The following is a 23,079-nucleotide window of genomic DNA, read 5'->3' as shown; positions in this document are numbered from 1 at the left end:
CGAGTGTCCGTGCCAGGCTGTGCTCTGCGCTGTACACGCAGGCCCTGGCTGCATTCTCACAGCAGCCTTATGAGATCCGCCGATACCTAGGCTGGCTTCACAGGTGCTTGTGCCACCGAAGAGACGGAGGGCTGCCCTGGGCCCAGTGCTGGAAACTGCTTATGTTTCCTTGTCTCCCAGGGGATTTCAGACCCAAAGTGATTGATGCTGTTCATGTCCCCTGCTGGATAAAATGAGTTACGCAAATAGAAGTGGAAAAGAAAGGCGGAAATCGAACCTCCGTATATAATGACGTTATCATCGATCTGCTGGCCACAGGATATGTTCTGAGCTATTTTTCCAGTAAGTGGGAAAAAACCAAGCTGCCCTATGGGCCTCCTTTTGCACAGGGCATCCTAGGCTCTATCACAGAACCTGGGGCACCTTCCTTTCTGGGGGGAATGGGGATGACAGCCCTAGGCCTCCTCCTTTCCTCCCCCAACAGCCAGGGGGCAAGGGTGCAGCGATGGCCTATCCATCTGGATGAGCACTAAACGGCCTAGGCAGGGCCAGCTTTGTGGATGTGTGACCTGTGAGTCACACAGCACTCCACACTCAGAAAGGCCCTATGCTTGGTTTAATGCTCTGCTGTCATTGTCTTAGAATTCTTAATTTTTCAACAAAGGGCCACGTATTTTAATTTTGCTCTGGACCCTGCAAATAGTATAACCAGTCCTGTGTCTAGGCTAGGATGGAGTGGAGAGCTGGCTTGGAAAATTTATCCCAGCTGCAGCTGCAGTGGACGCCTGGCCCATTCCAACCTTTGAAATCAAGTTTAGAAATAAAAATCTAAAACCAGACTTTGTTATATTAGCATCCCCTGGCAGAGGGGGCAGAGAAAGCAGCTGCCTCCCTGGTGATTTGGGGGCCAGGTGGTGAGAGCTTGCCGCTCACTGTATCATGGACCCTGAGATGTTCTCTAAGTTTAGGGCCTCCCCAAAATGATAGAACTTGAAAGGAGCCTTCATCATCAACCTCTTTCCTAGGCCTTTGGGATATCAGTAAAGACAGACAATTCAAAATTGAATTTAATACTGTTTAGAAAGGAAAAGTTAGAGGTATGGCCTGTAGCCTCCCAGTTCACCTTTGAGTGTGGGACCCAGGGCTGCTGCCTCGGTTGTTCCATTCAAGGGAGGGCCTTCCCCTTAGGCACCAGTGTGAGGCTGAGCCTTTGCTAGAAGGCCAATCCTTTAATTCTAGGCTTAGCTTCAAATGTATGGAGAACCAATCCACTGCAGAGGGAGGGGATTGCAGGATTCATGGATACACTTTCAGCCCAGGTTACATACAAGAGATGAGATTCATCGCAGCTCCCATTTATCAAGCACCGCCTCTGCCAGACCCTTTCATCCGTGTTCTCATTTAATCCACTAACAGCCTATTATGGTAGACATTATCCGTGTGCTACTACAGTTGAAGAAATAGGGTCATTACTAATGGTTCAGGAATTGGCTCTCCTTTTGCTTCTTTCTGTTCCCCAGCTCCTCCTCCTCCCTGGCCAGTGTGGATTCTCCAGTCACTGAGCCTGATTGTTCTTGAGACTTTAACTGATCACACAGAGTGAAATTCAAATGACTGCACACCATCCATGTGGAAATATGTAGGGGGCTCCTCCATTTCCCCTCCTCCTCCTCCTCATTCCCTGTTCTGTGCCTCCACCTCCAGCACTGTGCAGAAGGCTCCTGAGGACAGCATGCTCGTTTCTGGATGGTGCAGCCAGGGCCAATAGAGGTGGACTCAGGCGCCTCTCCAGGAGGACACATATTTCCTTGACATGTGACAGTGCCCGTGCCAAAATAGTGGAACAAGCTTATAGTGACAAGTTTTCTGAACACACAGAGATACAGGGGTCCACTCTTGAGTGGCCTCCTTTGGCTGAAGCCTAGTGCAGCACCCATGTATGCCTTGTTGCTAAGGAGTGGGGCCCAAATCAGCCTGCTCCCAGGAGACTGGGTCTGAGGCCTGCCCTGAAGTGCGGGGCTCTGTTTCCTTGCCCAGATCGACTTTGACTTATATTTACTTCACTTCAGAGACTTTGGAATGAACGCTTACCAAGTTTTGTATGTGGCCCTTGAGAACAACTTTTCCAGATGGCTGGGAAAGTGGAGGTTTTCCTGGGCGCATCCTCAGGCTTCAGAACCCCAAGGAGCTCCCTCCAAATCAATGGGCACTCAATAAACAAGCAATTTAATTTAGCTTGGTTGTTGTATAAAGCATCTTCCTCCATTCTTTTAACTTGATATGATGAAATAGTACAGGAAAAGTCTGATATGTATACATAATATTCAACTTAAAGAATAGTTATCAAGCAAAACCTTGTGAAACGACCACTAGGTACCTTAGAAACAGCAACTCCAGTATCTTAGGTGTTCTCCATGCATCCTCCCTCGATCACAATCCCTTCCTTCTCTCAAATGTAACAACTTTTCTGATTTTTATGATAATGGTTACATCGATTACCTTTACTCCTTGCACTGCTTACCTCCATATTTAAATGGAGCCATGCTACATGTAATCTTTGCAAAACTTTTCATCGTAAGATTCACCCACATTGATGAATGAAGCTGTAGGGATTTGTTTTTCTCTGATGCATAAATGCTCCGTTGTATTAATGTACCGTAAGTTATTTTTCTCATCCATTCTTGATGGCCATCGATCTTATCATTTCCAGTTTTATTGATTTTATGAACAATATGCTTGTACATATCTCCCTAGACATGCATATTTACAAATGTTTCTTTGGGAACTGTCATCTAGGGATGGAATTACTGGGCTGTCGGTTCCAAATAGTTCTCTTTTGCTAGGTTTTTATAATATGCTCTTGGGTTTTATATAATTTTTAAAAATTTGTTTGCTCCTTAGTTACTTGAAAAATCATTCTTAATTTTTAAATAGTTAAAAAGCATGATTCTCATAGGATGAACACTTGTCAGACTTTAACTCAGTAATTAATGAGGCAGTCATTATGATAGCGAAGTCAGGTTCCAAGAAGAATTTGAGGAATGCAAATTTACATGTCAAAGGAATGCTGAAATGATGTTGCTTCTTGATATGTAAATGGTTAATATCCTATAGGGTGATAAAACTGTAACCTTGAGGTTATCTTTTTTACCCGTCAGAAATCTACTAGTTAACATAACTTCATAGTGCCTGGGCTCTAATTTAATAGTAAATAGCAAAGTCAAATGGTATTCTGAATAAGTAAATATCTCTTAGATGAGCTTGTCAAACAATGACATTTACAGGAAAGTGGTTGCTGTCCTGCCTTCTTTCCAAGTTTGGGATTTTTTTTCTTTTTTAAATTTTATTAGTTTCGAATATACAGTACATTGGTTAGACATTTGGATGCTTTTTTCTTAATATTATCTTTTGCTTCCAAGTTTGGGGTGAGGATCAAATGAGAATATATTAAAGTGCTTTGTAAACTGTAAGGTGCCAAATATATTTTCATTATTATGGTGGTTTTATAAAGCTTTTGAACAATCTATTGGAATTTATACTGGCATGGGAAGGGAGTTAAATATTGAATACCCATCTTTTAAACTACTGTTTTTATCTTATTTAATTCTTACCAAAACACTGAAAAGATATAGAATCTGCTTTAGTTTCCCTGTAAGATTGGGGTAATATTAGTACGTATGTTACTGGGCTGTTATGAGAATCGATGAGTGTACAGACTTACTGCTAAAAACAATGCCCGGTATGCAGTAAATACACAGAAAACATTGGATCACTAAGTGTTTAATCTACTGATTTGAACATATCTACTGCAGTTGAATTTTCCTTAATACCAATATATTTGATGTCTAGAAGTTCTATTTGGTTCTTAGTTCTTTCAGAAATCCTTTATTTTTAAAAATAATGCTTTATTCTTGTCTCATGGTTTAAATTCCTTTTATCTTTAATCTTCCTAAACATACTTATAATCTGTCTTTAGTACCGTTAAAAAACTTACATAAAATGTGAGTCTAATCCTGTCATTTACTGTCCGCTGATTCTCACAGGGATTATATCTTCATTTTTTTCCAATTAAAAGATTTGCCTGCTGCTATAACTCCACATATATTCTAGTAAAGTAAATCTTAGTCTCTTTAGTTAACTTTTTAAATCATAGCTTTTTAACTAGAGATGGCCGAGCTCCTCAGACCAATTGGAAGCAGAGGAACTCATCTCATGGTACGATCGTACCTTGTGAAGACAATATCCTTCCTTCCTTAGATTTTTATTATATACCACATTTATTTGCAATTTGGCCCAGTTCCTGCTGGAAACATGTGTTTTATGTTTTGGGGTCATTCCCCTACCCTGGACACTAGTACTCATTTTGATGAATGTCCCGTTGTGTGATGAAAGTTTAAGTCTTGGCCTGTTACCTCTTCTCTGAATCTTGGCGCTCTCCTCTGTGAAAAGCGGATGATGATAGGGATGTAGATGTTTTAATTATTGTACACCAAGGTGCATGTCATAATATAAGCGCTCCGTGAACTTTTATTGGTATTATTTTTCCTCGTACAAATCTTTTCCCAGTAACATTTATAGTCCCAAATAAAATGCAACCTGATATTACAACCGTTGTAACAATATCATCTCTGTTGACTCCTTGCCCTTTCTTTAGTGCCCCCCTAATCCAGCTGTATCTGGCTCATCCACACTCATTTTTTCTGCCTTGCTTATTGTGCCCTATACATACCATGCTTGTATTTGTCTGTTTAGATGGAGTTTTTCCAGTCTCCAAAACCCCATTCTTTTCTGCCTCTAACCAAATTCTCTCTCCATCTTTCAGAACTCAAAGTTCCATGTCCTTTCTGAAAGTTTTTGATCAAGTTTAATCCACACTGATCTCTTTTGAACTCAAAAGCCTCTATGAAGAAGACCATAGAGTATAGCTTTCTTAGGATTTGATGGCTTCATTCATGATGTGGCTGTGAGCATCATCCTAACTAGACAGAACATTTTCCTATAAGTAAAGGACATGGCATGTTGCCAATGTATATATATACTACTACCAAATTCAAGTAGGTACTCACACATATTTTTAAATTTTGCCCTTTTATAGCATCTATTTGGTGGGAATCCGGGGCTCAGCTTGTGTTTTTTTCTCTCCAGAGAGGATTTCTCTTTGTTTCTACAAAGTGTTTCTTGGTTACCAGCTTGGGATCACTTTTTTTTTGTTGTTAATTTTTCAGACTGGGGGCTCCTTGATTACTTGGGTAGTGTAAATTACAACCACAAGTGAGGGGACTTGTCCTTATAATTTCCATGATTCTTTGAAGTGGAACTTATTGTAATGGAAACTTGAGGGAAAAGAGTGGAGGGATGAACTCTTGGATTTAATGGGTCTCTTTGTTGTTACACAATAGCAAATTAGGAGCACAAGCTGGCATGTGGTTTTTATTTAGGACATGTGTAATTTAGTTGCTATGATTTCCGGTCCATAGGAAGAAGGGCGGGGGCAAGTATATTGTTTCCGTTGTACGGAAACAAATTAAAGCGCAAAGAACTTGGGATGGGACCAAGGTCCTCTGGGAACTCTGTTCTGTTTGTCACAGTGAGATAAGATGATGAACCTTCACGAGAAGAAGACAGGCATTCTTCATCCACAGTTACTGCCCGGTTTCCCCACTCACCTCTGGACTTCACTTCCCCCACAGTCTGGATCCTATCTCATCCCAGTTTATGTGTGCAGTGTCTTAGAGTTACAGAACATTTTTATACAGTACATCTCTTGTTTTCCAGCAGTGCTGTGAGGCAGGCAAAATGGGTATTCTGAATTTCATAGATGAGGTATCTGAGAAACTGAGGCTCAGGCTGTTTATAAACACATTTAAATGGTATATCTGCGGTTCTCACCTACATCCCTTGTCATCTCAAGCTGTGGAATCAGATAGGAACTTAAGATGCTGATGATCATTCTTTTTTTGTTGTTTATTGAGATGAAATTCACATGACATACAATTAGCCATTATAAAGTGAATAAGTCAATGGCATTTAGTGCATTCACAATGTTGTGAAATCACCACTTCTACTTTCAAAACTTTTTCACTGTCCCTCCCTTGGTTTTTGTGCAGAATAAAAGAGAGAATCCGTGTAAGACATTGAGCTCAGCGCCTTGCCCCTAGTGAGGGCTAAATGAATGCAGCCTGTATTATCAGACTCTCTCCAGTTCTCTCTCTCACCAACGTATAATGTAGAAAGAGAAAGTCTTTCTTAAATTTAGCACCTTGAGAAAATCAGGTTGAGGATAATACGTGAAGTGTTTGCATCCCAATTCTTTTAAAAAACAAAAACAAAACAGCATTTCAAAATGCTCTCTCCCAGGGAATTTTCCCAATGAACTCCTCCTGGTCTTGAAATCAGACACATTTGCCCACGAAAGCCTTGGTGAAGTCCTTCTTTTGAAGGACTTGTTTTCTTGGCCAGGCTGTAACATGCACAGCCTTGGAGGGACAATGCTCTATATTGTGCAGGGTATAAAGCAGGTGCGTGACAGGTATGTGTTGGATTGTATTGGATGGTGGCCAGCCAGCTCCAAAATTCCAGCCACCACCTGGTGACCCATGTTTTCCCCACCTTTGAAATAGTGGGTTTGGTGACTCTAGGATATGTTTCTCCAGTACTGAGCTGGAGCCTGACAGGGTCCAGTTCTGGGCCATGGTCGGCTGCCAATCAGGCAGCTCCGGCTGACAGGACACAAAAGCCTCCAGCCCTCACACCTATGGCACACAACAGATGGAAGGCGAGAGTTTTAAGCAGGTTAACCCCAAAACAGGACAGCTTTGGCCTTTATTTAAATTTGCCAATTCCAGGAACGTAGGCCCCAGGAAGTCATGATTGTCCCTTTGGCTCCCTCCATCATCAGGTATTAAAGCAAATGCTGTCTGGCGAGGAGTGTGGCTGGGTACATGCCCACACATGGCTGGCGGGGCTACAAGTTCACAGTGTTCGGGCTCACTGGAGTATTTCCCTCACCCACCTCTTATGGCCCTCCATGCCATCATGAAGCTGATGCCCACCGCAAGGCCACCTCCTGCTGCCACTGGCACGGCCCAGGGCAGCGCCCCGGGGCCTGCTGCAGCCTGGTCTGGGAGGAGCCGACTGTTCTTCAGGGTGTAGAGGTAAGGGCTCTCCTGTAGAGGAGGACGGGTCAGGGGTTAAGGGCCTCTGAAAATCATCCACCTGCCCACCTTAGGCTCACTACGTCTCTGTCCCAGAGATGCTGCAATCACCTTGCGCACGCCTGTCACAGCTGATCTGTTTGTAAAGCTCCCTCATCTACACTGTGCCCCGGTCTTCTGGAGGAAGGAAGGGGAGCCGACGTGGTCAGCACCCAGCTCTGACCTCCTCCTGGTGTCTCACCAGCACCTCCTTTCCTGTCCGCCCGAGTTTGAAAGATTGGGGACTGACAGGTGACCCATGGAAGAGTCCCGGGGAGCTGGCAGAGCCCCCACCTCTGTGTCCTCTAGGCCACCACTGGACAGCTCCCCTCGCCCTCCCATCCAGGAGTGCCTGGGGAGCAGAGGTCAGTAGGTAAGAACAGTGGTTCGGCTGGTTTGGGAGTAGATCTGAGAACGGAAAGTGAGAAGGGCTGAGAGCAGGTGCTGGGCCCGCCTGCTGGATTCTTTCTCCCTCCCTCTGAACAGGAATTCAGTGCCCACCTTGCGGGGCCCTGCCGCTGGGAGCTGTCAGAGTCCCTGAGGGTTAAGACGTGCCCTCTCTCATTGTCCAGTCAGGAGATAAGACATGTCGAGAAACAGTCACATCACAAAGGAGCTTGTCTTGTCTTTTGAGAGGGACAAGCGGGAAAGAGAGACCAAGGCCGGTGTGTGTCTGGGGCAGGATGGGTCGGGCGAGATGAGGTGAAACAGGAGCCCAGAGAGGGCCACATCTGGCCCTTGAAGGACGTGGACGTTTTTCACAGACAGGGATGAGGGATGAACCTCCAGAAGGAGCAGATGGCGGGAGGAAAAGCCCAGTCACGGGCGATCGTGGGGCTCGTCTGGGAAGAGGCTCCGTTTCCCAGGAGGAGAGTGTGTCTGAGGCGACTGAGGAAGGTGCCCCTGCATCTGGGTTCTCTTCAGTGGGCAGAGGGACCAGGGAAGGGTTTCGAGCAGTCTCGACAGGACCGGAGTTACTTCCGGGCGGGTTGTTCCATGTCTGGCAGCAATTATGGGATGGATGGAGAAGGGAGAGAGGAGAGCTAGGGAGCAAGTTAGGGACTTTGTCAGTGGTCCAAATAAGGGCAATAAAGTCCTAGAAAATGGCAGTGGTGGAAAGGGAGAAAGAAGGCTGCAGGCTCCCGGTGTCTTATTTCCCTTTTCCTGCCATGCCCCTGCTCCCAGTGGCTACCTGGCATGGGAGAGCTCCTTCACCATGTGTAAGACAGAGGATGACTCAGACCCCTCAGGGGCAGAGCGTGACTCAAGGTCTGGCCAGCGCTGCCTGCCTCCCCCCCCCACCCCCCAGCGCCTCTTCCCGCTGCAGCCCGCGCCGTGCTTTCCCCTCCCCCCACTCGGGGCTGCCGCACTCTGGAGCTAAGGGCCAAGGGCAATGAGGAGTGCTGAGATCCGAGAACGGTGGCAGCGAATGAGGGCGCATGAAGACGAAGCCTTCCAGGGGACTTCCGTGTCTCCAGGTGTCACACGACTCCCCCACCCCCCTCACCGCCCCGACATCCGTTCCACACTGGGCGGGCAGGGCCTTTACTCACAGGAGAGGGGCACTTGAGTTTGGTCCGGCTGTAGGTGAAGTCGTAGGAGGTTGTTTTACTGCCCACTGGTTCCAGCTGAAGAGAGAAAAAGGAAACGTGACTCCCTCTGAGGGGGGGGGAGACCGCCCTACTGAGGGGCGAGTCTCTCACCAGATTCCCTCCCTCTGCAAGGCTGAAACCAGAGAGGAGGGAGCAAGACCCATAGCAGACACCAGCAGCCCCGGGGCGGGAGCCGGACCTGACTCACAGCAGAGTGACGGGTCAGAGTCGGGTGGGCCCCTCAGTCTGTGACACTGAGGCCCAGGAGAGACTGACCAGTCCAAGGGCCACGGTGAGCGGGACGGGCAGGGCCCGGAACCTCCCTCTCCCGCTTCCCCTGTGGGAGGCTCTCGTCGCAGACACTCTGCCTCCTCAATTTTATAAAATGGTGATGATCACATTTATCAGCTTGCAGTGTGTGGGGCTAGTCATTTCAGGAAAACTTCGAAAATGTGTCGGTCACCATGACACCGTTGCTACCGTTGGATCGTTAGGCTTGAGTTGGCATTTTCTCACTGGAGCACCTTTGTATGCTTTCCCCACAGATGAAAAAGTTTACTTGAAATATTCCTGGGAGCAACTGTGGTTCGGAGAGGTTCTGCTCAGTGCTTTTGATCCTGGGACTCTCTGTGAACGAGCCGGAAACTGCTGTACCCTCTACTCCCAGTGGCCTGCCCCCTGACCTGTGTCCAGCTCCGAGAAGGATGGGCACCTGGCATTCTTACCTATTCTGATTCTGACCTGAACATCTGGCCTCCACCATTTAAAAATCTACGTCTCTGTCTGTCCCTGACCTCGCCAGCTCCTGACGCACAGGTACTGCCTATGAGGTAAGTGATAAGTGTGCTGTGCCAGCCTTGAACCACACCTGGCCCAGGATTTTGCTTTTTTGCTGTCTTAAAGAATTTTACATCGGTTCCTTAGTAACACAAGTAGGAAGGACTGCTCTAGCCCTGGGAGAGACCACGGCGACTGGACAGAGCACAGTGTGCACATCAGCTGGGGTCCTGGCTCTGCTGATAGAGACCTGCGTGGTGCTAGGCAGGCTCCTGAACTGTCCCCAAGGTCAGGGGCGGGGCGTTAAACCCCGTCCTGTCAACTCCACATTGGGTGGTTGCAATCCTCAGATGAGAAGATGACATGTGAGCAGGAGGCAGCTTGCATGTATGATGGTATTACTTCTATTTAGTGCCACCGTAACAGAACTACCTAGTGACAGATGGATGTTAACGGCCAGGTTGGCTGATTCCCAGTGATAGTCCAGGAACCTAGCAACTAACTGGTGCAGGCGAAGGTAATGAGCACGTGAGTTCGACGATCGCCACGAGTTTCTCCCTTTCTAGGCTGGAGCACAGCCTAGCTCCCACCCTTTAACTGTCCCCCCCTAGATCACTCCCCCTCGAGCTACCTTCGCCGTTACTCCTTAGCAGAGTTGTTTGTAGTCACTGGCTGTGCTTCCCGACCTCTCCTTTTCTCCACTGCCCGTTCTAATCAGTCTTCAGCCCCCATCACCGGCGCTCTGGTCAAGGTCTCCACGTGGCCAGATCCAATGGTCCCTTTTTTTTTGTCTTCATCTCGCATGGCTTTTCAGTAGCATTTGTCAAAGTTGATGCTTCCCTTTCAAAATACCCACTTCTCGTCTCCCTTCTCCCCACTCTCTCCACCTCTGCTGCTGGTGTCAAAAGTCGGAGTGATCGTCCTGGGGCTTGGTACTTGGTCTGACACTCCTCGGCACCGATTCCTTCTTTAGGCGCCCTCAGTGAACCCCATGGTTTTGATGCTGCCTCTGTTTTAATGACCCCCAGATCTTTTTCTAAATCTCCAGCCATGACCAACTCTCTGAGGCCTAGACTCCCACATTTCAGAGCTTACCTGATAACTCTAGGTGGTGATCTGGAAGGCAGCTCACACTTTCCACTTTCAAAATCGAACTCTGGTTTTCTCACCCAAGTTTAATTCCCTCTGCCGCTTCGACCATCCACTAAATTCCCCCAAGCCCGAACTGAGGAGTCAGCCTTGACTCCTCTTTTACCTCGTCTGTCACTCAGTCTAAAACGTATCCCAAACCTGGCCGCTTCCCTCCACCTCTGTGCCCTCGCCCTGGTCCCAGCCACACTCATCTCTTGCCTGGACTCCAGCAGCCTCCGAATGGTCTTTCCGATTCCACTCTCGGTTCCTTCCAGTCCATCTCTACACAGCAGCCAGAGGGCAAACCAGACAGTCTGGCTCCCCTGCCGAAAGCCACCCAAGGACGAGGCCCTGCTCACTTCTCCCCCTAGTCACATTGGCCTTTATGTTCCTCAGACACTTCTTGCTCATTCCTGACTCTGGGCCCACATGGGTCCTATTTCCCCTGCATGGAACACTCTGGCCCAGACCTCTGCATGCCTGGCCGCCTCTCTCAGTTCACACGCCACTTCTTCAGTGAGGCCTCCTTCTCCCTTATCGTCACTCTGTCACATCACCCTGCTTTATTCTTTTTAAGCCCTGAATGAAATTACCTTGTTGGTTTGTTTCTTTTTCTCACTAGACCGTAAGCTTTATGAGAACAGGGACATTCTCTTTCACCCCTCCGCCCCTCAGCACCTGGCCCAGTACTCGCCACATCAGTGGTGCTCAATAAATAGTTGCTTAGCGAGTGGATGGATGAACTGGAGTCACAGAGACCTAAGGGGAGCAGCTCAGAGGGAGGCGGCCTGGGGATGGCCCCAGGAAAGGGGGTTGTTTTCCCTAGAACACATCTTTCCTAAGCCAAACACACCAACAAAGTGCCAAATGACAGGACAGGGTGTAACGGGGTTGAGTGGGCCTCTTGACCGCTCTGGGGATTCAGAGAAGGCTTCCTGCAGGAGTTGGCACTGGAGCTGAGGTGAGGAAAGGCTAGCCAGGAGAAGCAGGTTGGGAGGGCAGGTAAAAGGGTGAGTGAGAGCAGACACAGGCAGAGACAGCATGGGTGGTGCAGAAAACTTCATTCCCTATTAGATTGCCAAGCACAAATCAGAGGATGGCAGAATGGCTGCTGGACAGGCTGACTGGGGCCCGATCCCGGAAGGCCTGGTGTGCTAAAGGACCTGGCCTTTCTGCTTCTGGGAGAAGCAGGCCTTCGACGTTTGAAAGCAGGGTGTGACTTGGTCAGATTTTCATTCCTGCAGACTGCTGTGGTTGCCCTGTGGTGAATTAATCTCAGGCAATGGTTTGCAAACCCTGCGCGATAATGTCACCTGGGAAGCTTTTAAAACACACCGAAGCCAGGTGCCACCCCAGACTAAGTCAGAATTTCTGGGAAGGAGGCCCAGGTACTGGTGCTTTATTTTTAAGTAAAATTCTAATTGAAGCTAGCACATATAGAAACAAGTACAAATCATAAGTGAGATGATAAATTGTGACAAAATTAACATACCCACATAACCAGCATCCAGATCAAGGAACAGACTTTACCAGCACCGAGAACCCCCCGCCACACTCATTCAGTACAATTCACACCCCCGCATAAGACCATACATTAATCTGCTCGTTTTTGAAATTTATATATGTTGCTGCATGTTGTTTGAAGTTTGTTTAGTCTCATTGTAAGACATTCCATTCTCCTGTTGGTGGACATTTAGGGATTACAAATAGCGCTGCTCTGAAACTTCTTGTATGTAACTTTTGGTGAATGCGTGTGCTATTTTCTGATGGGGGTATATGCAGGAATGGAATTGTTCAGTCACAGAAAATATGTATGTTTAGCTTCAGTAGATCTGTCAAGAGTTTTCCCAAGTGGTTATAGGCATGAATTATTTTTAAAGTCTCAAGATGATTTTATGCAGCCAGAGTTGAGAATTGCTGTTTAAGGGCTGTAAATCCAGAGACTGGGATACCAATCAGCAGGCTAGGTTGTCACCCAGTGCCTTGGGAAATACAAATATTAGATGAGAATGGGATTTCCACAGGAGGAAGCAGCCAGCAGTGGAGGAATAGGCATCAGGAAAACAAAACAAAACCCTAAGAAGATGAAAGAAGAAAAAGGAAAAGAATTTCCTGGTACTCCTGATGTTTTTATGCTTTTCAAAAGTCTTTGGAGGGGTCTTTGGCCACACTACTCTGAACAAGCCTGATCCCGTCTGATCTCAGAAGCTAGGCAGGGTCAGGCCTGGTTATTACTTGGATGAGAGACCACCTAGAAAGACCAAGTGTAGTAGGTGTAAAAAATTAAAAACAAGGTCAACCAAGGGTTACCTCACGTAAAAAAAAATCTCTGGAGGTGGCTTAAACTGTTAAGAGAGGAGCGGCAGGAGATGAAAATTTTCAAATGTGTTTGTTGCCACAGTAGGGAACCCTGGGAGCATCAGCCAAAGCCTGTAGACACTATGTCATGGGACTCTAATTATGAGACATGAATTCACCAGTTATATATGTGCTTATCTGGTTGGGAGTGGGAAGGCCAGGTAGTGCTGTGTCCATGATACTAGGCGATTAGACTTGGGTTCCAATCCTGTTCTGCCACTAACTGGCTGTGTGATCCTGGGCAAATTGTTTCCTGTCTCTGCATTTTTGTTACAGAGCATTCTGGCTAGATGACCTCTAAGACATTTTCTAGTTCTAGTGGCCTATTACGTCACTCTAGGGGTGAAATTCCAGTAAGATGATGATCTCAAAAGTTGGCATGATGCAATAGCTTTATATTTGAGGTCTTGGGGATAAATGGGACCATGCATAGATACCCATTCTTTATGGGTGGGGCGGATTTTAAAAGGAATCAAATCGCATGACTCAGCCACTGCAGGACAAACTGGACTTTAAAGCAAATGAATTATGTCGTGCCAACTTGGATTTAAAAAATTACTGTAGAGGTTGGGTGGGAGGGAATTTAGATGTTTTGATTGAAATTCAGAGTCCTGGGCTGACAGTGTGATGAAAGATTTGGGAGTAGGCAGTATGTGATGTCAACAGGAAGAAAACACCAGGAAAACAAAAGTAGAGAAAGGATGAGTCTGCAATGAAGTAGGCCAAGGATAAAACCCACTCGTATGCTGTTCTGAGGAGAGGTTGCTAGAGAGTAGGTGTAGCTACGGAGAAAATCAATATTGTGACCTATTGGATGAGTTGACAGGTGTGGGAATATTTGCACAGTGGTGGTTGGCAGAGACACAGCAGGCCTGAACTTGCAGCAAAAGGAGCAAGAGTGTAGATTGTTTAGTCACCATGGGAGAAAAGAAGGAACATGTAGGTAGGGGTGGGGATTGAGTTCCCACTGAGCCTAGATCAAAAGAAGCCAGTGGGTTGGAAAGGCATTTCATTTGCTCTGCGCAAGAGGATACAGTCAGGCTCTGTACAAATGTAGCTGACTGATCGGGCGTAAAGGGCAGAGGCAAGGCCAGGTGTTGCTGTGGCCCCTGGGCTGTACATTCATTGCATAAGGTCCCCTTTTCCACCTTAAAGGACAAGAATAGGTGGCTCTTTTTTCTTTGCTGTTTAAAGACGTGATTGTTGGGAACGTGTTGAGACTGGAGTCACGGGGCTGACGTTTGTTGAATGTCACTGTGCTGGGTGCTTGGTCCTACATGATCTCAAATTTCTGAGATCTGTGTCATTTTCACTGTTTTTAACAGATGGCCAGAGAGAGACATCATTTGACCAGGGTCACATGGTCAGGGATTGAAGCTGTTATTTTTATCCAGTCTATCTGATTACAAAGTTATCCCTCATAGTACTGGGGTATTACTGAAAGATTCGGATCTGTCGGGACAAATAAGGTGTGTGGCCCTGCTGAGCTTTGGGGAGAAAGGAGCTGTGTCAGCCAGTGGGTTTTCATTGTGGGAAACAGTCGACATCCTGGGATTGCCCTCAGGCACTCACCATGTTGTTCCAGAGTGCGATGGCCATCTCGGCATGGCCACGTTCTGAGAAATGGAAGCAGTCCTCTGAGAAGAAGGTGTGGTCAGCGTCCCCTCTCTGTGACCGAAGGCAAGGGAATTATCTTCCTGGGACCAGGGAACTGCTATCTGCACCCCCACCCAGCAGGTACCCTGAGCATTTCCCCTCTCCTCCTTTCAACTCTGCTGGCTCAGGTATCAATAGAGAAATTTTACAATTTTTGAATTTTTTTTAAACACACATGAATTCTAGCTGCCTGCAGCCCATCCCTTTTCCTTCAGCATCTCCACCCTAGTAGTTGAAAGAGAGTACTATTTTGTAGGAAGCTTTCCATTCTATTCCTATCCAGCAAATAGCAAGACCATGCCTAGGGAGCTTGGTCAATGTTTATTTCCTCTTTCCCAGTCCCTCCAGGTTCTAATCACACTCCAAAAAAGAGTGGCGGGGAAGAGGAAAAGCAGAAAAAGCAACCCCTTGGGAGCCCTCGTGAAGCAAGGGGGTCGGAAAACTGCCGGCGTAGAGAAGGAAGTGCCTAAGGTTCGGCTCTGTACGTGTGCCTCCCAGAAATGCCCGCCGCTTACCTCGTTCAGGGGGACAAAAGTGTTTTGGAAGAAAGGCTGCACGACCACTGTGAAGTCCTTGCGCTGCAGGTACTGGTGCCAGGAGGAGAGCCTGGAGATGTCACTCTGGGAACGGGGAGAGAGGCGGTTCAAGCCTCCTGGTAAAACTAGACAGACAGGTTCTAGTCCTGCTGTAGTATGTTGGTAGTGATGGGGGCCGACCCACCCTAGAGAAGGGTGACTTAACGGGGCTGCTCTAGTGTGCATGCACCCATGTAAGAGCACCACCCACTTCTACTCCGAAGTGTCTGTAAGGCTGGGTCTGAGCTGTTGACCAGACTGCTTGGGCCAAAGGCCTCCCCTGCTCTCATTGCATGGAGAGGTGAATTAGGAGACGGTTCTAATTCAGTTCAGGGGGAACATATCAATATCAGCTCCCCAAATGCCCGAGGGATGAGCATTCATAGTCTTTGGACTTTTTAAGTGCCAGAATGTGGACTCTAAAAGGGATAGACTAGATGAGCTTATCCCCAAGGAGCTTAATATCCATCTGGGAAAATAAGATGTAAAAACAAAACAAAACAAAACATGTGAACTGTGGAGGGCTTTAGGGTCAGCGAGGGGCAGACTGAAGTTCATAGCGGGAGAGAGCTGAGGGTGAAGTTTGGTCAGGGGAAGTGGCTTAGAAGAGTTAAGAAGACATACCTCGTTCGTGAGATGGATAATTTGCAGAAAGGCTCAGGGTGTGCATGTCATGAGAGGGGACAGTAAGTAGGGTTGGGCTAAGACTTAAGGAGGGAGAGGGCCGACAGGCAGCGAACATCCCCTCCCTCCTCCGGGTTGGGGACTGCGCCATCTGCTCTGGGAGCTGAGCGCTGTGGACCTGGGACTGAGGCTTTCTCAGCTTCCCTTCCGAAACTTCTCACTCCCCTCCCCAGCCTTGGTGCCCAGTTTGCCTGGATAAATATTTCAGGGGCTGTGACCTGCCTTTAGGGAGTAGCCTTGCTCTCAGGAGATCCCTTGACTCTGGGACTCTGGAATAAAGGGGTCCCCCACTTGGGACAGTAAGGCGGGGTGGGGGGGGGCAATGTGGCGGCAGGTTCACCTGGAAGTTCCAGTTCACTTTCTTCAGTTCTTGAATCTCAAGAAAGTTCTCCCAGGAACTTGTGAGGCAAGTGCAGTTGTTCCTGAAAGACAAAGCGTCCTATGAAAAAGCTCACTGGGGACAGCCTGTCTCTGCAGCCTTGGGGAGGCTGACTCCCACACAGAGGAAGCTGCTACCCACAGGGGCCTGGACCCTGTGCTGCCTCCCATGGGAAGGCGGTGAGACACGGGTCCCCATGATGGTCTTGCTGACGTGTGGAACCTGGTGTCAGAACTGAAACTCAGGGTCACGAGATCTAGGAGCTGCTTGCTGAGAGAGAAAGTGGAAAAGTTGGCACTCAACGCCTGAGTCTCCTTGTGGACAGGCTGCCTGCTCTGTCCCAAGCCTGTGGCTCCTGTGGTTGGTTACTCCAGAGACTGACCAGGTAGGGATGGGCTGGAGTTGGGGGAAGACTGCCAAGGGCCAGCCAGCTCGAGATGCCCTGACAAGGTGGAATGCAAAGCCAGCAGATCCTGGAGTAGCTTGTCATACTCCCAGCCAATGGCCGATCCACTCAGGGGCCAGGTTCCTAGCAAGAATGGAAGCCAGCTCGTAACTTTCCCAGTAAGTCCATTTGACTCTGGATAGGTCCCCTCGATCCCCTACAGAAGCTCCTCCCCCATAACAAAACTGAGTGACCCTCTGGCCTTGGAAGATGGCAACTTCCCGCCAGGGTTGTAGCTGAGCTTTAAATAAATTACCTTAGCTCCAAGCCTGGCTTTCGAAGATAGTCTCATCACAGACATTATAAAAGCCACTCTTTCCTTAGTGCCTGTCCCACGGGGACAGGACTTTATATGTATTTCTCTAGACCTCATGTCTACTTTGCAAGGAGATGTTACAAGTGAGGCGTAAAAGGCCCAGAGAGGTTTATGCAGTTTGTGAAGGTCCCACAGCTCCTAAATGGCAGAGCCAGGACTTGAGGCCAAATACAGCTGTCTTGAAAGCTCATTGCCCTGTGCTGCCTCCCAAACATGGGACAATTCACTTGAGTTGGAGTTTGGAATCAATGACAATGTCAGGGGGCCTTAAGGATCATTTAGTCTGTCTGTCTTTGTTTACGGAAAAGCCAACTGGGGTCCAGAGAAATGACATGGCTTGCATAGAGTGGGCATTCAGAAATGGTCTTCCAATCCCCTGGCTAAACGCTGATGTTGCCCCTTGCACAGGACTGTCACTTTGTTGGCATCCGTGAGCCCGGCTCTCCCCAGGTGCCCTAAGCCTGGGACCGTGACCGTGTACTTACCCAGCTGCCAGGGGTATGCTGCATTTCCCGCCTTGGCCCTGGTACAGGCTAGTCAGCTCCATGACCACCACCATGTTGATGAAAGCTCTCGGAAGCTGTGGGGAGCAGAGGGGCGGGCTTCATCAGTCCCCAGGGAGTTGTGGGGAGGGCCACTAGTTACTGCTGGAAGGAGCCGAGGGGAATCATCTACAACTCAACCTCCCCCTCCCTCCCAAATTCTCCTAATAAAGAAACCGAGGCCCAGAACGGGGCAGAACTGTATTATCTCAGTGAAACTTCTTTACTGGGCCCACTTTCTAGATTGGGAAACTGAGACACAAGTCACTCGGTTGACGTCACATTGCTAGCAAGCTGCAGGGCTTCGCCGCGAATAGGCCAGCCGGCCCTAGAGGCGAGCTCTTCACCGCTAAACAACAGAGAGCCAGTGAGAACTGGCCCCTCAGAGGAGCTGGGCAGCTGCTTTTCACTGCCCGCTCCCCCCTCCCCGTGGGGCTCTGCTCAGTGCGTACCTCCCCCGAACACAACATGCCTAGATGCACCCCGAGGGCAGCACAGGGAGGGAGCAGACAGGCAGGTCGCCGGCAGGAGATGGGACCAGGCTCGTGCCTCTGCATTTTTCCTACCTCCTCGTAGAGGATGTCCAGGGCCTGTTGGATGTGCTGAACGTACTCCCCAGCTAAGTGGGCCTCCTGTGAAGGGAGAAGGCAAGTGGTCTGATGCCCAGCTCGTGGAGCGGTCGAAGAACCTCTTGTAAAAAATCCTCCCTTGAGCCCTGCTAGACATCCAAAACCCCCACCCCACCCTGCTCTGCGTCACCAGCCCAGAGGCAGACCCCGGCAGGGCTGGCGTCTGCTTTTCCAGTCCCATCTGCCACTGGCCTCAACCTTCTCCAGTCACAACGGGGCCTCTGATGGACGTGCTCTCGTTCCTCTGGGCTTTGGCCATGCCGAGCCCACTGCCTCCCCCCAACTCCTACTATCCCCACGCGACTCATCTCCCAAATGGAGGCTGTTTTAGCCCCTTCCTGCTGAATCCTGAGTGGTGGCCCTCAGGTCCTTTTCACAAAAACACCCTCAGGAGTATAAACTGTTCCCACAGGGACAGGCATCCTGGGGCTTGTAGAGGCACTGGCCACAGGTGGCTCTGGGTTCAAATCTGGCTTCCTGGCCCCTGCTGAGTCTAGGACACACACGATGACATTCAAACCCTCATGGGGCTGGTTCGCTTCTGCCTCTCGAGTCTGGACAGTTAAGGGGGAGGACAGATGGGAAAGGGCCTGGAAGCGTGGACTCCCATGTGGGGGGAGGAGTCCTCAGGGGTCCTCTCTGAGCCACCAGGAATGATAAATGCCTCTCTCTCACCGCCTGTGACCGTCAAACATTCTACCATGACCTCCGAGTTATGGCAGCTGCCTTTTTCTGGCCAAATAAAATACAGGATGTCCTCAACTTAGAACAAGATGTGTTCCAAAAGTTATAACGTCCAACGGTTTGTAAGTCTGGACACATTTCCCCACAGAAAGAACGTTAGAAACAAGGTTGGGTTCCCAGGCCAGCGGTGAGAGCTGATGAACTCGTGATGCCCCTGAGGCGGCAAGCCACCCCGCTGCGGCTGGTTCGGTTTTCTCCAACCCGGTTTATGACGTTGTTTCAGCCTCTCTCTGCACGTCCCGCTCCCCCCCCACCAAAAAAAAAAAAAAACATACCAAGGAACAGGGCAGACACTGCAAGCAGGGGTGGGCGGGGTGTACGAGTTACCCACTGGATACCAGAGGACACTATTTGTGTGCATTTGAGAGGCCTCCCCATCCAACAGCAAGTGCCTGAAGAATGGGTATGTCTAGATGCTTCTGGAATCAGGGAACCAAAGCCTCTGCTCTCTGAGGGGCGCCTCAGCAGTGGGGAAGGCCAGGCCTCGCGGGGCATGTGTGAGCCTGAGGGAGCTCAGGGCCCCGGGCATGGATAATGATACTGGTCAGCAGTTCTGTCCTCAGGTCCCCAATGGGACTGGTCAGGGGCCTACCGGGTTCTCGCAGTAATGACACAAGTCGTTGATCCCAATGAAGAGTGTGATCAGCTTCCAGTCTTTCTCCAGGTTGATTTCCTGAGGGGATGGAAGATCCTGAGTTTAGGGTTTGGTGGGGGCCACACGCAGGTGGTGCTCCCCAGGCCAGACAGCCCGCCAAGTGCCTCTCACCCTCTATCCCGATGGAGAGACGATGCCAAGTGGAGCCTCCCTCACCTTGGTGCTGCTGGGGCAGGGAGATTGGGGTGGGGGTGGGAGGCGGGCATGGGGAGGAGAGCATGCCTGTGTGCGTGTGCATGTGCGTCTGCTCACACAGTGCAGAGGACTATTTTCCCTTTGAAAACCTCTGCAGAAAGCTGCAGTCCCAGGGGAAGTAGGCCATAATAACACACCCCTGAAATGTGATCTGAAGCCCTTCAAAGGAGCTGAGGGCAAAAGATGCAGCTAGAAGCAAAAGCCCAGCTGCCTCTGAGGAGAGCTCTTCACATCTGGGACCAGGGAGGGACAGGACAAGGAGCCGACAGGGAGCCCAGTGTGGACCTAGAGGTGGGGTAGGGTGGGGGAGGGGCCCTCAGAGGAGCCTGCTTTCCACTCAGCCACCACCATAATAGGAGTCCTGCCAGGAGCCAAATTCCAAGGCACAAACACAGCATTAAAAAGTACCAGTTAGAAGGTTTAGAGGGGCCGGGAGAAAGGGAAAGGGGGAAGGACTGGAATGAGAAGCCTATTTTTAGAACCCAGCATTTGCATAATAGGGCTCTGCCGAAGCCAGCTCTGGGGAAAGCGGGAAGCTGCCAGAGATCAACAAGTCTCTGTTCAATCTCTCCCTCCTGCGGGAGCTAGGGGGTTGGGGTGGGCGCAGCAAAGATGGTGCCTTTGTGGTCAGGCCTGCTGTGTAGCTCGTTTGGCCCCTCTTAGAGACAAGCGGAGAGCAGGAGCTGCGGGGGGCGGGGGAGGGGCTCTTTTAGGGCTGCTGCACCCACCCTAGCTGGAGACCGGGCGCTTTTCAGGGTAGCCCAGGGTCCCGTACTCACAGGGCTGTTTTTCATTCGCTCCACCAGGTCCCGGGCCTGGGCTGGCATGTCCCTAGGCAGGGAAAGAGAAGTTAGACCTGAGACTTGGCTCAGGAGCAAGTGCCGAAGCTATAGGAGTTTGGCCTGGCCAGGATGTGTTCCAAGAAAACAAACGCTTCGTAAAGTTTATTTTTTCAGAATGTATGGAAAGGCTTGATTCTCACAACATCTCAACCTAGTGATAAAGACCTGCCATGGACCTGGAGCCACATGGATCCAGACCGCGCCAGGGGCTAATCTGCACCCCACCATCTCTTTTCGCAGACCCCAACTTCCTAGGCCACTTGGGGTGGGGTCTGCTCAACCTTCCATCAGGGATGTTCTCTTACATTTCATCCAGCCCTCTCATTGCAAGCTGAGCCTGTTCACTTCTTATTTGGCTGCCTGCTTTAAAAATAACCTTTTGTATATTCGAAAAAATGTCATAGCCCTAAATTATCCCTCAGCTTTCTCCTTTCCAGGCTCGCAACTCCTTTAATCTTTTCTTCTGAGTCCTCCTAGCTGTTCCTTTATTCCTTTGTATTTCTTCTCTGCAATTACTTTAGATGTCCAAACTATTCTCTATCACCCTCCAGGAACAAAACAGGGCAGGGGGTGAGGGGGAGCAAAAGCAGACAAGATTAGTTCCCCTTTTATCTCCTGGGTGTCAGCCACGAGTAGAGAAATGAATGCTGCTGCATGAGATCTGTATGTCAGTGGAATACTACTCAGTAATTAAAAGAAGTGGATTATGATACACTCGACAACATGGATTCATTTCAAAATAAGTGCGCTGGGTGAAAGAGTGTAGACAAGAAAGAAGAACATAGTCTGTTATTACATTTATGTAAAATTCTAAAAAATTAAGATCCATAGTGACAGAAAGCAGGTCAGTGGTTGCCTGGGGTGGGGGGCGGGTAGAGACAGGGCAGGAGGGAGGGGAGGTGGGTGTGTTTATCACCTGACTGCAGTAATAATTTCACTGGTATATGCAAAGCTTATCATGTGGTATCCTTTTAAGTGTACAGTGTAATGCATGTCAATTACAGCTTTTTTTTTTTTTTTTAAGATATGTATATGAGAAGCTATGTCAACAAAGGGATACCGCCAATAGAAGCTTCCTTGGAAGAAATCATAGAAGCAGCCACTGGTACGGGCTGGCCGTTTTAAATCTCAGCATGCCCCGATGAGCTGAGCATGTGGCCAAGCACATGAGGCACCATCCCTACCCTCTCATTAACACATCCAGGTGACACCCCACACACTCTTGCTATTGATGGATACACCAGAAGGCTATCAAGAAAGCCTGTCCTGGTTAAAGGTGACCACAGAAGTGCCTATAACTTTGATAAGCGCTAGGGGAAAACCAGGAATGCTCACTTCCTCCCCACTTCCCAGCCATATTCTTCCTACTCTCAGGCTCAAAGCAAATCCTACCTCCTCAGGAGCCTTCTCTCTGGGCTCATTTCTCCGCACCTCTTCCATTTCCTTTTCTATCCTGGTGCCAAAGGCTCTGCTCTGGGAATTACGGGACCGGGGGTTCTCCTTTTAGATCTGCTACAAACTTGCTGTGTGAGCTTGCCCAAGTTACTGAATCCTGCTAGGGTTGGATTTTTTTTTTTTTTATCTTTTAAATTACGAAGTTGAACTAGATAGTTCTGGGGTCCCTTCCAGGTCTGCATTTGTATTTGGATCGCCCAGTCCACTCTCTCCACCTTTCTGTGGGTTGTACTCCAAAGTACAAAATCATTTCAGTCTGCAGTATTGCCATATACAACACTTTTCACCCCAAAAGTTTTGTTTAGTCTCAACTAGACAGCAAACTATATAGGCAGAGATTTTACCTTTTGATTCTTTTGTATCTTCTTAGGAACCACCTCTGGGCTCAGCCCTTGGAAGGTGTTCATTGAATTCTTGCTTCTTGAATGTTGGAAAGGAAGTTAGATGTGGAATGAAACTTTGAAACTAATATCCTAATAATGGTGTTTTTTTGGCATACATATTATATACTTTACTATGTGTTTTCCGTGATTATCTCATTTAAACCTTATAACAACCCATTTATAGATGATGAAACTAAGACTCAGAGACGCTAAGTGATTTACCCCAGGTCACACAGCAAGTCTGGAAGGTTGGATCTAGACACAGATGGTCTGACCCCAGGCCCCATTATCTTAGTTGCTATGCAGTGGCATTTATCTTTCTCTAAGGTGAACTCATCCTTATCTACACCATACTAAATGACAGAGTGCAAATAAAGGAGAGACAGAAAAACCCTCCAACCTTGCTTACTTAATGGCTTACTTGCCTTTCTCCTGACATGGGAGGGACACAGGCTTCTAACAGGTTATGTGTCTCGCTTCTTCCCCTGACACTGATTTGTTCTGGTGGAGGCACTGAGCAGCAGTAGG

General features: G+C 48.6%; 1 protein-coding gene and 1 long non-coding RNA gene across 9 annotated transcripts in view; one reads left to right on the top strand and one right to left on the bottom strand.

The window, feature by feature from the left end:
• Positions 1 to 6,857: 6,857 nt before the first annotated feature.
• PLB1 (phospholipase B1) overlaps positions 6,858 to 23,079 on the bottom strand; it is a 144,620-nt gene continuing 128,398 nt past the window's right edge. For all 5 annotated transcript variants that reach the window (XM_016145347.2, XM_016145345.2, XM_016145344.2 and 2 more), the window contains exons 51-59: positions 20,651 to 20,702; positions 19,614 to 19,694; positions 18,215 to 18,280; positions 17,592 to 17,686; positions 16,307 to 16,388; positions 15,223 to 15,327; positions 14,624 to 14,719; positions 8,747 to 8,821; positions 6,858 to 7,166 (exon numbers count right to left, since the gene is read on the bottom strand). In XM_016145347.2, the coding sequence (XP_016000833.2) occupies positions 7,005 to 7,166; positions 8,747 to 8,821; positions 14,624 to 14,719; positions 15,223 to 15,327; positions 16,307 to 16,388; positions 17,592 to 17,686; positions 18,215 to 18,280; positions 19,614 to 19,694; positions 20,651 to 20,702 (814 nt within the window). In that variant the 3' untranslated portion in view covers positions 6,858 to 7,004. The remainder of the gene's footprint in view (positions 7,167 to 8,746; positions 8,822 to 14,623; positions 14,720 to 15,222; positions 15,328 to 16,306; positions 16,389 to 17,591; positions 17,687 to 18,214; positions 18,281 to 19,613; positions 19,695 to 20,650; positions 20,703 to 23,079) is intronic.
• On the top strand, positions 8,577 to 22,950 carry LOC118605277. Of its 4 annotated transcripts, XR_004952038.1 has the most exons (4): positions 8,922 to 9,077; positions 9,331 to 9,615; positions 15,047 to 15,291; positions 21,738 to 22,950. It is a non-coding gene; the product is annotated as an uncharacterized LOC118605277 (long non-coding RNA). The 4 variants fall into 4 exon arrangements; XR_004952036.1 differs by lacking the exons at positions 8,922 to 9,077; positions 21,738 to 22,950 and adding an exon at positions 8,577 to 8,671 and having other exon boundaries at positions 15,047 to 17,852; XR_004952035.1 differs by lacking the exon at positions 21,738 to 22,950 and having other exon boundaries at positions 8,924 to 9,077; positions 15,047 to 17,852.

Source organism: Rousettus aegyptiacus, unplaced genomic scaffold (genome assembly GCF_014176215.1).
Source record: "Rousettus aegyptiacus isolate mRouAeg1 unplaced genomic scaffold, mRouAeg1.p scaffold_m13_p_7, whole genome shotgun sequence".
NCBI lineage: Eukaryota > Metazoa > Chordata > Mammalia > Chiroptera > Pteropodidae > Rousettus > Rousettus aegyptiacus.
This window is presented reverse-complemented; position numbering and strand designations above follow the sequence as displayed.